The following is a 15,071-nucleotide window of genomic DNA, read 5'->3' on the forward strand; positions in this document are numbered from 1 at the left end:
CACAATCTACATAAGGTTCACAACATTTTGTATGTCTTGAATGAAGCAGAATATATGAAGATAATGTAATCATGTCAGAAGCTGTATTTCGATATTCTAACACAACAGAATGGCAGTTTCATAAGGTCAAGGATTTTATCTGTTATACTCTTAGCACCAGGCACATAATAGACAATAAGTATTTATGGAATAAATGAATGAATCCTTATTCTTTGGGGTATCATAACTGAACAACTATATTTTATCATAGGTGGAAATATGTAATACAAAATGCCAATTTATGAGTATATGGTATTAATTTCAGTATAATTTTATTATTTTTTATTTTATTTTTTTAAGATTTTATTATATTATTTATTAATTCATGAGAGACACAGAGACAGAGGCAGAGACACGGGCAGAGGGAGGAGAAGCAGGCTCCATGCACGAGCCCAATGTAGGACTCAGTCCCGGAACTCTGGGATCACATCCTGAGCCGAAGGCAGACACTCAACTGCTGAGCCACCCAGGCATCCCATTTCACTAATATTTTAAAGTAATAATATATTTGTCAATTACAAAAATATGTGCAAATATTAAAGTAAGTCAATTACTGGAATATGTTGCTTTTAGTATTCACGAGTGACAGTAAAAATACACTTTGATTTTAAAAATGTATTTATCTAAGAGTACTCTTTGGTGGTAACTAACTAAAGTAGACCATTGAACAACATGGATTTGAACTGCACAGGTCCACCTATGTGCAGATTTTTTTTTCAATAAATACAGTACTGTAAATGTATTTTCTCTTCTTTATGATTTTGTTAGTAACATTTTCTATAGCTTACTTTATTACAAGAACACAGCATGTAATATATAGAACATACAAAATATGTGTTTATGTCACTGGTAAGGTTTTGGTCAACAAACCTTGACCAATGGTCAAGGCTATTATAGTAGGAGTTAAGTTTTGGGGGAGACAGAAGTTGTAAATGGATTTTGACTATGTGGGGGTTTGGGGTATCTCTGCACTGTTCAAGGGTCAACTATAATCCAATGACCATACAGAATCTCAAGAGAATTTAAATAGGTCCCTTCTGCTTCTCTGAATATCTCAGATTTTGTGGCTATACCCATCTCAGGTGCCATTAATAAAGATTTTGGTATTCAACAACAAAGAGGGGCGCCCGGGTGACTCAGTCAATTAAGCATCCGACTCAGGATTTCAGCTCAGGTCATGATCTCAGAGTCTTGCGATTGAGCCCTGCATCGGGCTCTGAAATCGGTGCATGTGGCGTCTGCTTGAGATTCTGCTTGGGATGCCCTCTCTCCTCCCCCATTCACAGTTGCTCTCTTTCTCTCTCTAAAATAAATAAGATCTTTAAACAACAAAGAATCCCAGGTAATCAAAACCTTCGGAGAAATCTATTAATTTTCACAGATCAGTAAAACTACCAGAATTTGACTTTCACCGATTCCATATTTATGACAATTCTGACGGATCTTTTAATCTGTCTTTGATCTCTTAGGACATTTACTAAGTAAATCTACCATGTAAGCAAGGTAAAAGGGAATACTTTGAAATACAAAGAGAATGAACTGCTTTCAAACTTCAGAAGCACTTGCCTGTGGGTCTACCTGTCTGGACCCAAGTCCTTCACTGGTACTCAGGGCTCTCAGCCATGTACACTATCAAGCATTCCTCATAAATGTGCTCAAGTGTCTTCCAGTTAAAAAAAAAAAAAAAAAAAACCCAAACCAATAAACAAACTGTCTTTTCCCATCACCCTCCTTCAGTCCGTCTCTACCATGTCACAGATATCTGAGTCTCTCCTTGGGATCTCTGTCACCTGGTCCTGCAACATCAGCCACTCAGTTATGGAGGTCAGAAAACTAGGGAGTCATCTTTGATTTCCTTTCATCTACCCAATGCATCACCGAACCCTGGACTTTATCTCCTATATATCTTTCCAATGCACTCAGTTCTCTCTAGTCCACTCTGGTCTTAGCCAACAATCATTTTTAGATATTGCAAAATCCTCCTACCAGTCTCTCTGCAGTTACTGGGATTCCACCCCACCCTCACTCCATTCTCCATATTGCAACCAGAGCAATATTTTCAAAGTACAAATGTGATATGACATGTGCCACTACAAAAACAAACACTGAAAAAAGAAAATAAAAAGCTTTCCAATGTTTCCAACTGGTGTTGGGACAAATACAAAGCTTCTAACTGGCACTTCTAACTGGTGGGAAGCTACTTCTCTGGCCTCATCTCTATGCTTTCACTCCAGCTGCATTTGTCCTGCTTCGTCTCACTAGAGGAGAGGAAATCACGAATTGTATATTGTCATTCCCTCAGCCCACAATATTATTACCTCCCTTCTTTACCTAGTTAGCTCACATGCATACTTCAGATCTCACTTTATCAAGAAAACCTTCCCAGGCCCCCCTGACTAAATCAAATCTCTCAGTATATTTTCTTACAGCATACTGTTTCTCTCTTCAGTAACACTAGCTAGAATTAAAATGTTAATGTTTATATACTTATTTGTTTCTCTTAGATGTGTATTTTTTTCCCACCATTGTAGCTCTAGGGCCTAGTACAGTTCCTGGCACGCAACAGACAATCAATATTTGTTGAATGAGTTAATATTATTGTTTACAAACTATTATTGTTTTATTAAAGCAAGTCACCAAGATACTGTATGTAACTCTTGATAAACCTAGCAGAGTTTATTATATAGACTTTCTATTACTATAAAGGGAATACATGAACACATTATCAAAAAGTCAAACAATATAAAATATTTTAAAGAGTAAAAGATGAAATTTCCCCTTTACCTCCCAAGGTAACTAGTATTAATAATTTAACATGTATCTTACATATGTATGTCTCTGTATATGTAATATAAAACTACTGTACATTAAAACTGTTATTTCAAGGGTGCCTGAGTGGCTTAGTTAGTTAAGCGTCTGCCTTCGGCTCAGTTTATAATCCCGGGGTCCTGGGATCGAGCCCCATGTCGGGCTTCCTACTCAGTGTGGAATCTGCTTCTTTCTCCCTCTCCCTCTCCACCCCATTCATGCTCTCTCTCATGAGTGCACTTGCTCACTTTCTCTCTCAAATAAATAAATATTTTTTTTAAAAACCTGTTCTTTAATAATATTAATATTAATTTAGATTGGTTTCATAATATTGATTTAGATTGGTTTTCCCAATTGGGTTTTAACCTGTCCAAATCACTGCAACTGTATTGTATGTAAAAAATACCTTGAAAAGAGGCTATCAGAAGACCAGCTCCATATTAATAAAGGCTAAACTCCAATCTTACCTGCCTCACCATTCTCTTCAGTTTTGGTGCTCATTAAACAGGCAATAAACTTGTTATCCACTTGCTGGAGAACCTGTCATACATTCAAATAAGCGGTACAACACTAAATAAAAATTAACAAAGCCTTATCTGCATATTAAGAGATAAAACTATACTTAGTTAAGAGTCATTGCATTATAACATTCATATCTAAGACTATGGTAAAGTGCTGATGAACCTGAGGGAGTCATTAGGAAGGATTGAAAAATGGGCAAGTAGAATGATCAGAACACAAAAAGGAAGGAGATTACAAGCTAAGGATTCTAAAAGGGACATGCTAAGAAAATCTAAGACTTTAGAGTAGACTTGAAATGTTCCCAACAGAATGACTCTTATTGAGTATGTATTATGACCAGAGACTGCTACCAAATGGGGATGAAATAAATTTTGAAAATTTATGCAAAAGCAAGGAAAATAATTTCAGAAGAGGTAGTCCCTTAGAGCTGTAAGTTAAAAGTTACCAGGGGCTTTAACCTCGGTGGCTCTTCTCTGTCCGGGTACAGAAAGGTTCTCATACTTTCCTACCCCACTCCCCTATATCTGAGCTTGCTTTGCTCTAGCACCACATCAAGGCCAGGTGAGGAGTTTACCTGTATCTGTCTAACCTCCTAATTTGTTTCCATACTAAAAATAAGGAGATGAAGATGGCCTGAGTGGTATAGGGAGAAGGCAAACTAGCAAAGCAGAGGAGACAAGGGGTCCCTTTTGTTAACAGAGCTCCTCAATCTGGAGTCTCCTAAACCATGTCATTTGTAGCCTCACACAATAGGCAGTCATTTACAACGGGGCACTGTTGCTCATTTAAGGACAAGGTCTCCACAGTATTTTGTTGATTAATTAATTATTGTCAAAATATAAAGTCAATATATAATCTTTGAAACTGTGAGCCTCAAGCCATAATTCATCTCTCCAAACCTGCTCACATTACTAAAGACATTTTTTCTTTGTAATTAAAATTAGTCCTTTGCTTTTTCTCTGGATAATAAAAGTTCCAGTAAGATTTTAAAAAACACATGTGCCTTGACCACGGTGGCCTAGATCATTAAATAAATGCAATTTCACAAGATTTAGCCCAGGTTAGATCTTATCTATATTTTTACAAGATTTCAAAGTCAATTTTTTACCTGCATCGAATGAATCATTTCTTTGGTGAAACGATAAGGATATAAGACATTGTGAATTTTAACCACTAGACTTTTGGCCTGGCCACTGCTTACATCAACAGCAACCTAGAAAGATCCAGCATAAGCATCATTTAAATTTTAATTCTTTATATCTGCAGAACTGTCTCAAAGTGCTTTAAAACATTCATTTTCATAGAACCTATTAGAGGTGTGTTGAATTCAAGAAACACAGAAATTCAAAAAACTGTGTGAATTACTAGTCTTAATAATTTTTGGTTACAAACAGAATTACTAACAAAACCAATATTGTTTCAGATTAACAATTTGTTTACGCCCTATGATCAACTCCTTAAACACATCTTAACTGAAAAATCCGTAATCAAATGTTCATTTATTCTACACCTTCATTACAACACACAAAGTACATTCTGTGATAACCCATTGAGGAGAGAATGTACACTCATGTCCAAGGATGGACTGTCCCTCCAGTAGAAAACTCACTACTTTATATAATGATTTAACATGTTTTGTTTTGTTTAATTATCACCTCCCCATAAATACTTTGCTAAGGCTGTAAGTCAGGGTTTTTAAGAGTGGTAAACACATTCACTATTCACACACTGATCACACAAGTTTAATACAAAATGTGGGAGTTCCCAAAATGCGATGGATTCTGATTCCTCCTCTCTGTATTAAACAGTATTTCCAAATAAACTATTTGGAAACATGCCCACTTTCCATTTGTAATTAAAAATTAGTATAGTCATTCATGCCCATACCTAACTTAAATGAAATACAAATTTTAAAATAACAAGCAAAGAAAAATTGCTACAGACCCACCTCTGGATAACGGGCAAATACTGGATTTTCCCATTCTGAGAACAAAGACTGAAGTGATTCTTTACCAACAGTGTCATCCACAGTATCTAAGGCAAAAGGAGACAGGTAAAGTTGGTATCAAGAGCATCAGAAAAAAAGATGAATGGCATCTTGTATTTGGTGTGGTGCAGCCTCAAGACCAAAGATCAGACATATTGTTCCAATATTCTACAAATGTTCAGTGTTTGCTGGATCTCTAAATTGTTTTGATCTGTTACTTTTTAAACTAGAGTTGATGACTGTATCTTCTGGCATTATAGCTTTTTCTCCAAACTATTTTCAAAAGATATTTCAGAATACAAGTCAAGAAGAAACTGGTTCAAATTAGTAGTCTCACTTCCTTTAGATTAAAATGTACCTTACCTATTTTTAGAAACAAAGAACAAACACTATGTCTGTAGCTTTTTTTGAAAATAAGAATTTTGCTTACATAAAACTACAATTGTAGTGCAGTGCCAATCTTTAAGAGATATTTCTTCAATCACAAGACACCACAGACTGTGCATAATCACCCAGTATTGACTTCAAGTCTGGAAAAGTAATTTCTGATCTAAATGCATGTACTGAATTACTTAGTTCTGTTGTTAAATAGGACCATGGGGGAATTCCTGGTTCCAGTAAGGCACAGCTGGCACTGATCAAGCTTAATAATACAACCCTACTTTAAAAAAAAAATTGTTTTTTGAGTTAGGTGATACAGTACATACTAGGTGTCTCAGCAATCTCTGTTATTTGCCCCTACCTCTGTTCTGTCTCATCATAGTCCTCTCTTCCCGAGCTCTTGGAAGGAAAGGAAGAATGAGGTCGCTTCTAAAAGGATGACACCTATACTGAGTTCCTAAATGTAAAAAAAGAAAAACCTACACATTTGAACTCAAAATATAAATTATTTTATTTTATTTTATTTTTTAATTTTATTTATTTATGATAGTCACAGAGAGAGAGAGAGAGAGGCAGAGACACAGGCAGAGGGAGAAGCAGGCTCCATGCACTGGGAGCCTGATGCGGGATTCGATCCCAGGTCTCCAGGATCGCGCCCTGGGCCAAAGGCAGGCGCCAAACCACTGCGCCACCCAGGGATCCCCAGAACTCAAAATATAAATTATTTTAAAAATCAAGTTACATAAAATATTTCTGCATAAACCAAATAAAAAAATAAGGCAGACTACTAAACACTAGATTGAGAGTCTTTAATGAAGTTATACTAACTTAGGAACCTACTACATTAATGCTTAGTGCCATTATCCATCTATACCATACAGAATGAGCACCAAAAATAGATCACTGATTCTCAATGGTCACAACTTATATGTCTCTTATACCCAAAATATGTTTCTTTTTTTTTAAGATGTTATTTATTTATTCATGAGAGACACACAGAGAGGCAGAGACACAGGCAGAGGGAGAAGCAGGCTCCCTGAAGGGAGCCCAATGTGGGACTCGATCCCGGGACTCCAGGATCACGCCCTGAGCCAAAGGCAGACACTCAACCACTGAGTCACACAGGCGTCCCAAAATATGTTTCTATTACAACATTTATCTCACCATATTATATTTAGATAGCTGTCTTCGCCAATAGATTGTAAACTCCTGAAAGCCAAGTCAGTGAATCTGCAACCTAGCACAGTATGAACAATCAATAAATGAATGAATACATGAATAAATGAATGAAAAGTCCTCAATTTAAACTCCAAAGTCCAGTAAGATCTGGTCCAAAAACTGCCCTCCTCTCTGAATGATGGTCTGATTTTTTAGAAATAATGCCTGAATTTGACAGTTTTTGAATACCAGCAAAACATGAAACTATTATTTGAAAAAGATAAATCTGTTGGGCAAGAATTGGGAGAGATTCATTTAGAATGATAAAATTAAAGGGTAAGGTGAAATAAGGTAGTGTTACCATAATAGAAACAACGGAGTTAAAGGCATTTTAAAGAAAAAAAAAACTGCCAGAACTTGGAGATTTGTCACTACTCCTTAAAATTACCTTTAAAGATCTTCTCTTGTCTACAATTTAATTTACTTTTTAACAATTCACCTTAGGTAACGTTTTTATGTATGGTTCAACAGTGGTGTCCCAATGTCTTATATACATCAGTCCTTTCCAGACAGGTAACATTCCATGTGAATGGAGGGTGCTTAGGAGCCATCTTTCCATGGACCTTGTTTCTATATCCAACATACTTTATTTTTCCTTATGAAACTGAGTTAACCTGACCCTTCAAAGTTCACTACAAAACTTGCTAATCCTGAAAGTTAAGTAGATCGAAGTGTTTTAAACATCTAGATTGATTTAATAGGAGCAGATGTTTATGTTGAGTGTGGCAGCTGAGATTCCCCCTTTGTTTTAGCAACAAACACCTCAGTTTAATGTCATCAAGTTCTTTTTTGTCACCATTTTAGAAGCAGTTGAATTTCAGAAAGATGAGGTGCCAGTGCCTTAGGCTTACCTCTGATAAACACTCAGTATAAATCAGGGCATTAAGTTACATAGATTGAAAAACACGTCTTTAAGAGCAACCTGAGAGTCTCAGGAGCAATACTGAAAGACCAGAGTTTTCTCCTATTTAATACTTTTTATGTTACTACAGTAATTATTTTTTCACAAGGAAAACACTGGAAGCCATTGAAAAATAAAAGTCTTATTTAACCTTAGATAAGTCTGAGGCTCCTGCTAGAGATATTCATTCTAAGGAGGATTATGAGTTAATTTGCAATTACATTCATACAATTTACATTCTTTTGCAACATTCAAGATTTTTAATATGGATGTACATTTAACGTTTATCCTCCTGATGCAAAACCAAGATTATAGCCAGATGGAAATCAGCTTTACCATCTCCCAACACCTGGCTGTCAACACACTGCCAAAACAATGTCACTTTTAATGTTGACTGGACCTTCAAACTCAACAGTTCCAATGTAGGCTCTGATGTAGCCTTGTGGTATGATTTAAAAGCCACACTATCTTCCTGAATAACAGCTACTTATAGCATAAACAGAGCAAATGGATTAGCATATGTATTATAACAAACTCCATTTGAAAAGTATACTTTACCTACATTCCAAAAACTTTAAGGTCCTTTTTTCTAAAAACATAAAAAAAAGTTCATACATATATAGTACTGTACCATAGATTATCTGGGAAACCTAGGATGATTACTGGATCATTCTGGCCCTTTACTTGGGAGCTGCAGAGAGCAACTTCCAGAAAAATATCACACTGGCTTTGCAGGTATCCTTAATGACAAATTTCTAGGAGTTGTATGTTTGGGAGAGAGAAGAAAAGTAGGGTAGGGAAGCACAGTGGATTTCTCAACTATTAATAGTATCATTTTCATTACAATGGCCTCACTCTACTATCCCAACCACACACCCACAGATATATGAACATACAATTCCATTCTATTCTTTCATTGTATTTCTAGATATAAATTGTATTGAACCTAGAGAATCTTCATATATCATAAAGTTTATAATTAAACTTCAAAATGTTCCATCAGCTGAGATAATCTCTTTGGGCAAGGATTACCTCATGTTTTGGCCATTATTTCCACCTTTAAAAGCATTTTCATGGGGCACCTGGTTGGCTTAGTGGTTGAGCATCTGCCTTTGGCTCAGGTTGTGATCCCGGGGTCCTGGGATCGAGTCCCCCATCAGGTTCCCCGCAGGGACCCTGCTTCTCCCTCTGCTTATGGCTCTGCCTCTCTTTCTGTGTCTCTCATGAATAAAAAAAAAAAAAAAAAAAAAAAGCATTTCATGCTAGTGAATACTACATACTTACCATTCTCATGTAGGACATCCACAGCTATAGTTGTCAGGTCTTTAGTACAAGTAGCCCGAACATCCTCAGTAGGAGCAGTGAATGTGCTAAGTCCAGTTATTTTGTTGATGTAAACCATTCTCCCTAGGGCTACATCAAAATGCTGCTGCCAATCCAAAGAACATGTGCTTGACTCTTCATCTACAGAACAAGTTCTTGCTATAGATTCTTCACTCTGAAAACAAGTTCCATTCTGGTCAGCAGTGGAAACTTCTACATGACTCACTGACATTCTATTGGGAGAATCAGGACTTCCTATTTGTGGTTCTGAAGCTATAAGAACATCTGAATCTTTACTGACATCTTTAGAACGATCACAGGGTAACACCAAAGGAGTTTCTGGTATCACAGAATTCTCTGTTGTACTCTTGTTAGAGGATGTTTCACTATCTTTATTGAAGGAATTATCCTGTGTGACAGAGTCCAACACTGGAATGATGTCACTCTCTGTTTTTTCATACTTGTTTTTAGTTAACTCACAAGAATCTAGGGTTAACCCACTGCACAAGTCATGGTCTTTCCTACTGGAATCTGATTGTGGAAGTTCATCAAAATGACTCATCATTTCCACTGCTTGAGTCTCTCCTTCGCAACCTTTCATTCTGGATAATTTAGAGGCTAAAGATTTAGGAGACTGCTTGACATCCAAAGGTTTTCTGCTAAAATGAGATAATTCCTCTAGAGTTATAGGACTTTCTCTTAAGCAAGGCATCTGTTGTTCCAAACAATCTTCTTCATTGGAGAATGGAAACTTCTTTGGGTAAAGCATGTGACTTACTGGTTGACAACTATTATTTGAGTCATGTTTCATCGTAGCGACTTTATAAATGTCTGAGTTGTCTAAGTGATTCTGGTCTTTCCATGGAATGCCAGGTTCAACTTGAGGACTGAGACTGGTAGAGATTTCAAAATTATTATTTTCTACCACTTCTATATTCAGAGGATTTTTAACCTTCCCATATTGCCTCTTAAACTTCTCTAAAGATCCTAGTTGTGAACCTAAGCTTAGCTTTTTATGGGTTATGGGTTTAGAGGAACAAATCAATTTATCTATTTTCTTACTACCATTTGAAATATGTGTACACCAAGGGGAAGAGGATGTGTCAGGTAATAAGCAATCTATTTGTGAGTTTTTACTACTTTCCTGAGAAATAGAAACATTTTTATAAGTTGCTATAGGTTTGTTCTCTACCCCATACCTTATATTTGTTCTGCATAATTTTTTGTTAGACAGTTGAGCAAATTTCTTATTTAAAGTGCTGGTTCTATCTTTGATTTCTGGAGTCTGAAGTGAATGGCACGCTCTATTTAGAAACGTTTCTCTGGCACTCATGGGACCAGGTTGAATACAATTTTTAAGTAAATATTCTCTTTCAGTTGATTTAGTTTGCTCATTTTGTACCACATGAGTTATAAAGCCAGTGGAACATAATTTAACTTGTCCATAACTAAAAACGTTTGTTCTTCCACAATTACTAGGCTGTTTTTTTTTCTCTTCCTCTCTCTGAGCACCATGTAGTCTCAATAGTGTTGTTGCAAAAGGCAGAGATTGGCATCCCATTTCGGTAGCAACTTTAAATCTCTCTAGTTGATTCCGAATTCCATTATTTTTCAGGATACTGGCAGCCATGCCATTAACAATAGTATTTGTATTTTGTATTTCTAGATCATCTCCACTCTTCTCAAAGCAGTATGATGTCTGAAAAGGGCTTGCAAACATTTCTGAATGGATTCTACTGAGATTTTCTGAAGAGTTAAGTTCTAAGCAAAGTTTTTTATGTTTTTCATTTTCTCCTGATTCTGATACTTCAGCTGTCTGTTGTTCCAAGATCCCTGATTCTGAGCAAGAGCTATCTTTGGTTTGTAAAGATGACTCCATCACTTTACTATGGCTTGGGTCAACTGATTCATAATTATACAAAAATGAATCATTTGTCTTTTTTCTGATACCTTCCAAATCTCTAGAATTCTCGGTGTTTCTTCTGTTTTCTATAGTAGCTTTTCTTTTCACAGCTTTTGATTGAATATTAAACATTTCATAGGAATCCGAAATACTATTACATGCTTCTTGGAAATTGACCTGGTCACCTTTCTCATCAGAGGGCACATGCTTCTGAAGAGTAGCACTAAATAAACTAAAATCATTATCTTCACTAAATTCTTTAATGTCCTCACCTGATAATTCCATAAATAATTTTTCTTTCTTTAAAAACATTTTCACTGCTTCCTGAATGCAAACCAAAACAGTATCCCAGTCTTGAAATTCAATCAGCGTTTTTGCTGGCTCCATGCACACATCATATTCACAGAATTGGCACTGCATATTGATTACATATATCCCATGGAGTTCTGGATTAGCCCGATGCCGAGGACTTGAATTCACTTGTCTACTGGATGAGCCATTCTTTGGTTTGCATATAATACTTTCTCTCCTCAATAAAAAATCAATGAATTTATGCAGCTTTGTCCTTAAAACTAGTCTTTTGTTCACAAACAAAAACTGCATGTTCTTGTTGTAATGTGCCTCAGAGCTGATATAGCCACTAAGCTCAAATTCCTTATATTTAAATTTTATTTCTCTTAATTTTTGGGATTTACCCAGTCCATAAATTTGACAAAATCGGGAACATACGTCTTTGGTTTTAGGGACCTGAAGAACCATGGAACCAGAAACATCATTTCTCAAAGAGAAAGAAATGGAAGGGTGCATGAGTGAGAGAGCTTCTATCCTCTGCCTAACCTTCTCAAACTCCAGTCTAGGGTCCATGCATTTCCTTCTTACAGGTAACTGATAAAATAGGTTATATACTGTTACTGTTGTCCCAGCACTTGGTCTAGTCAAGTTAGCTTCACAAGCTTTCAGGGCTTTTCCATTCTGAAACAGTTTCACAAAAGTTTTCATTGTCCTGTTTTTCTTGGATGAAATTTCCACAGCGCTGGCCATGTCAGCTATACTTGCCAAGGCCTCCCCTCGGAAACCATAAAACCTGGGATTCTCCAAGTCCTGTATAGAGTTGCATTTACTAGTGAAATAACGATTTCCCACCTTGTCTATATCATCACTCCCCATCCCGAATCCATTGTCTATCACTTGAACTTGGAAGGTTTCCATGTTCACCCTGACGGCCACACATTTTGCTTCAGCATCAATACTGTTGAGGACAAGCTCCTCAACACACTGGCCTAAGGAGCATATTGCCAAACCGGAGCGCAATCTGGCCTGTACTTCAACTGACAAGCACTCGATCATGGCAAGGTAGAAAGCTGGTAAGAACGCCAGGCACTGGTTTCCTTCTTTCACTGGAAATAATTGCCTATGGGAGAAAACAAAACAAAACACACACACACAATCAAAGCCTCAGAGTCACACAGCATTATCCATCTCTCTCAAGCATTACAGAGAAATACCATTTGAGGTAAATTAAATCTCTTATTAAACCACATTGTAAAAAATAAAACAACACAAATTACTGCTTTGATCTCTAGGCAGATCACACAGCTCATGTTTGGTGCGATGGATTTAATATCCAAAGCGGCATTCACAATTTCGTAATTTTCACTGCTTCTTTCTAAATCCCACATGCCCTAAAGTGAAATCATAATCACACTTGAAGCTGACCCGTAAGACAGTGTTCAAAATTCTAATCACTTCACCAAAAACAGATGTTCAAATTAAATTCAGCTAGAAATTCACACACACACACACACACAAAAAAAAACCCAAGCTAGTTTCATAATATTTATACATTACACAATAACCATGACTTTTAGTAAAAACTCATAATGAAGTGTTAAAAGACGGAGGAAACTTAAAAACTCAAATTGTTGTCTCAAGAAGAGGTGGGCATTAAGAGGTTATTATTCATCACTAATTGGTTAAATGTTGCCTCAGAGGAAAGAGGCAGGGAATGGGAATGGGTAGGGCAGGAACTTCCTTTTCACGATCAACCTTTCTGTAGCATTTGATTTTTGAATCTTGTTCACACATTACTCTGAGAAACAGTTTCGGAACTCTGACAGCATTTTGGTATTTGACAGATGGCTACACACTACCTTAACAAGAGTGATGTCCTGGGGCTGTCTCAACGTGATCTTACGTTTTCCTGTCGCGTATAAATTAAGGTTATTGTGCCATTCAAGGTCTCCTTCCTTCTTCATAGGTGAGAGGGCAGCGTGACTGGACCTCTCGCAGGGGGGGAGGGGGAGTTCTCCAAAGCCAGGTACACCAGAGCTAAATCGCAGATTTGATGTTTTTTTCCTGTTTTTTTTTTTTTCCTTTAAGATAAGGAACTTTGCAGCCGGCAGCAAATGACCCGGGAAACGTCTAATGGGTATGCTGTTACCCAACCAACCTAACGATTTCTTGAGGACATCGCAGTCTTCCGTGGGCCACGGTCAAAGGGGACGATCCGGTGCAGGTCCCCAGGGGCGGGGACTCCGGGGCAGGCCCGCCGCTGCAGGCCCCCAGGCTCCGGCTCCACCCCGTCCCCTCCCCCAACTCGCAGGCCGAGCCCGGCCGCCCCCTGCGCAGCGGGGTCCCAAGCACGCCCGCGGAGGTCGTCACGGCCTCTCCGCGGTGACGAGGCTCCCGGGACCGTCCTCTGGACGCGTGCCTTCCCCCAAGTCCCCTTGAAGAGCGCCTCACCAACTCCTGGCCACCAACCGCCTCGGACGCCGGGCGCGCGCACGTCGGCTCGCGAGGCTCATGCACGCGCCACGAGCCTGCGCTGCGGAGGCGACTCGCTAGGAACGAGCGTTCGTCGGAGACACGCAAATGCGCATGCGCACCGGCTGTTCTCTGATTGGGAGGCTAGGTGGGGGGTCTCCAACCGCTGGTACCCCGAATTCTCCATCCTTATACCTCGTTAGCATGATGTGCAAAGCTGTTCCCAGCAGTTTTCACTTTTGCTTTTCTCGTTTTCCTTTCCTCTTTCTTCCTTCGCGCGTACTGCCTACCATTTAATTCAATTTGCGTGTTGCAGGTCTTTCACTAGAAGGTAAACTACTTGAAGGTGGGGATTTTATCTATTTTGTTTACAGTGCCTGTCCTGTTAAGGTACTCAATGGGTGAATAAATCCACAGCCTCCCATCTTCTGTAGTTACAGCATTTCAGAGGTGGAAGAGACTGAGAAACTAGCTCAACCCTCTTAATTTACAGGCAAGGACACCAAGACTCCTTTCATTGACTTTTATTGATGTTCCTAATGCCCCCGCAGCTCCTTTTCTAACTGATGAGAACTGTAAGAACCCTGTGAGAATAGGTGTTTGGGAAATTATTAACCAATCCTGTTTTTGCTGTCTCATTTTCACTGAAACCTATCATTTTCAAGAATTGTAATTTATGACAAACTTAAGTCCAGTGAGCATTTGCTATATACCTGTTTAATGGCTAACCAAGCCAAATTGGGAAACGTGAAGGGCTGAGGAAGCAAAATCCTGATTATTGCTTGTAGGGCTGCTGTAACAAAATACCAGACTGGCTTAAACAATAGAAATTTATTTTGTAAAAAAAAAAAAAAAAAAAAAAAGAAATTTATTTTGTCACAGTTTTGGAGGCTATAAATCTGAGGTCAAGATGTTGACAAGTTGATTGTCAACTTCTGAGGCTTCTCTTCTTGGCTTGTAGATGGCTGTCTTCTGTGTCTTCACATGTTCTTTCCTCTATGCATGTACATGCCTGTGTCCAATTTCCTCTTTTCTTAAGGACACTGGAGCACATTGGAGTGAGGCCTACTCTAATGACCTCATTTAACCTTAATTACCTCTCCAAAGGTGCTATCTTCAGATAGTCACATTCTGAGGTACTGTTAAGGCTTAAACACATGAATTTGGGGATAGGCAGGGTATGTGTGATACAATTTAGTCCATAGCATTGCTTTATATGAAATCCT

General features: G+C 38.0%; 1 protein-coding gene across 8 annotated transcripts in view; it reads right to left on the reverse strand.

The window, feature by feature from the left end:
* Positions 1-13,943, reverse strand: part of MLH3 (mutL homolog 3) — a 29,884-nt gene extending 15,941 nt beyond the window's left edge. For 3 of the 8 annotated variants that reach the window (XR_012036917.1, XM_072839358.1, XM_072839362.1), the window contains exons 1-6: positions 13,825-13,943; positions 9,141-12,493; positions 6,099-6,194; positions 5,318-5,403; positions 4,478-4,582; positions 3,315-3,387 (exon numbers count right to left, since the gene is read on the reverse strand). Coding sequence is in view for 7 of the 8 variants with exons in the window: in XM_072839358.1 (XP_072695459.1) it covers positions 3,315-3,387; positions 4,478-4,582; positions 5,318-5,403; positions 6,099-6,194; positions 9,141-12,493; positions 13,825-13,886 (3,775 nt within the window). In the remaining variant the exon portion in view is untranslated. Of the gene's footprint in view, positions 1-3,314; positions 3,388-4,477; positions 4,583-5,317; positions 5,404-6,098; positions 6,195-9,140; positions 12,494-13,232 lie in introns of all 8 variants that reach the window. The other 5 variants (XM_072839363.1, XM_072839360.1, XM_072839361.1 and 2 more) reach the window with 5 other exon arrangements.
* Positions 13,944-15,071: the final 1,128 nt, after the last annotated feature.

The sequence above is a fragment of the Canis lupus genome, chromosome 9, assembly GCF_048164855.1.
Source record: "Canis lupus baileyi chromosome 9, mCanLup2.hap1, whole genome shotgun sequence".
Classification (NCBI taxonomy): Eukaryota; Metazoa; Chordata; class Mammalia; order Carnivora; family Canidae; genus Canis; species Canis lupus.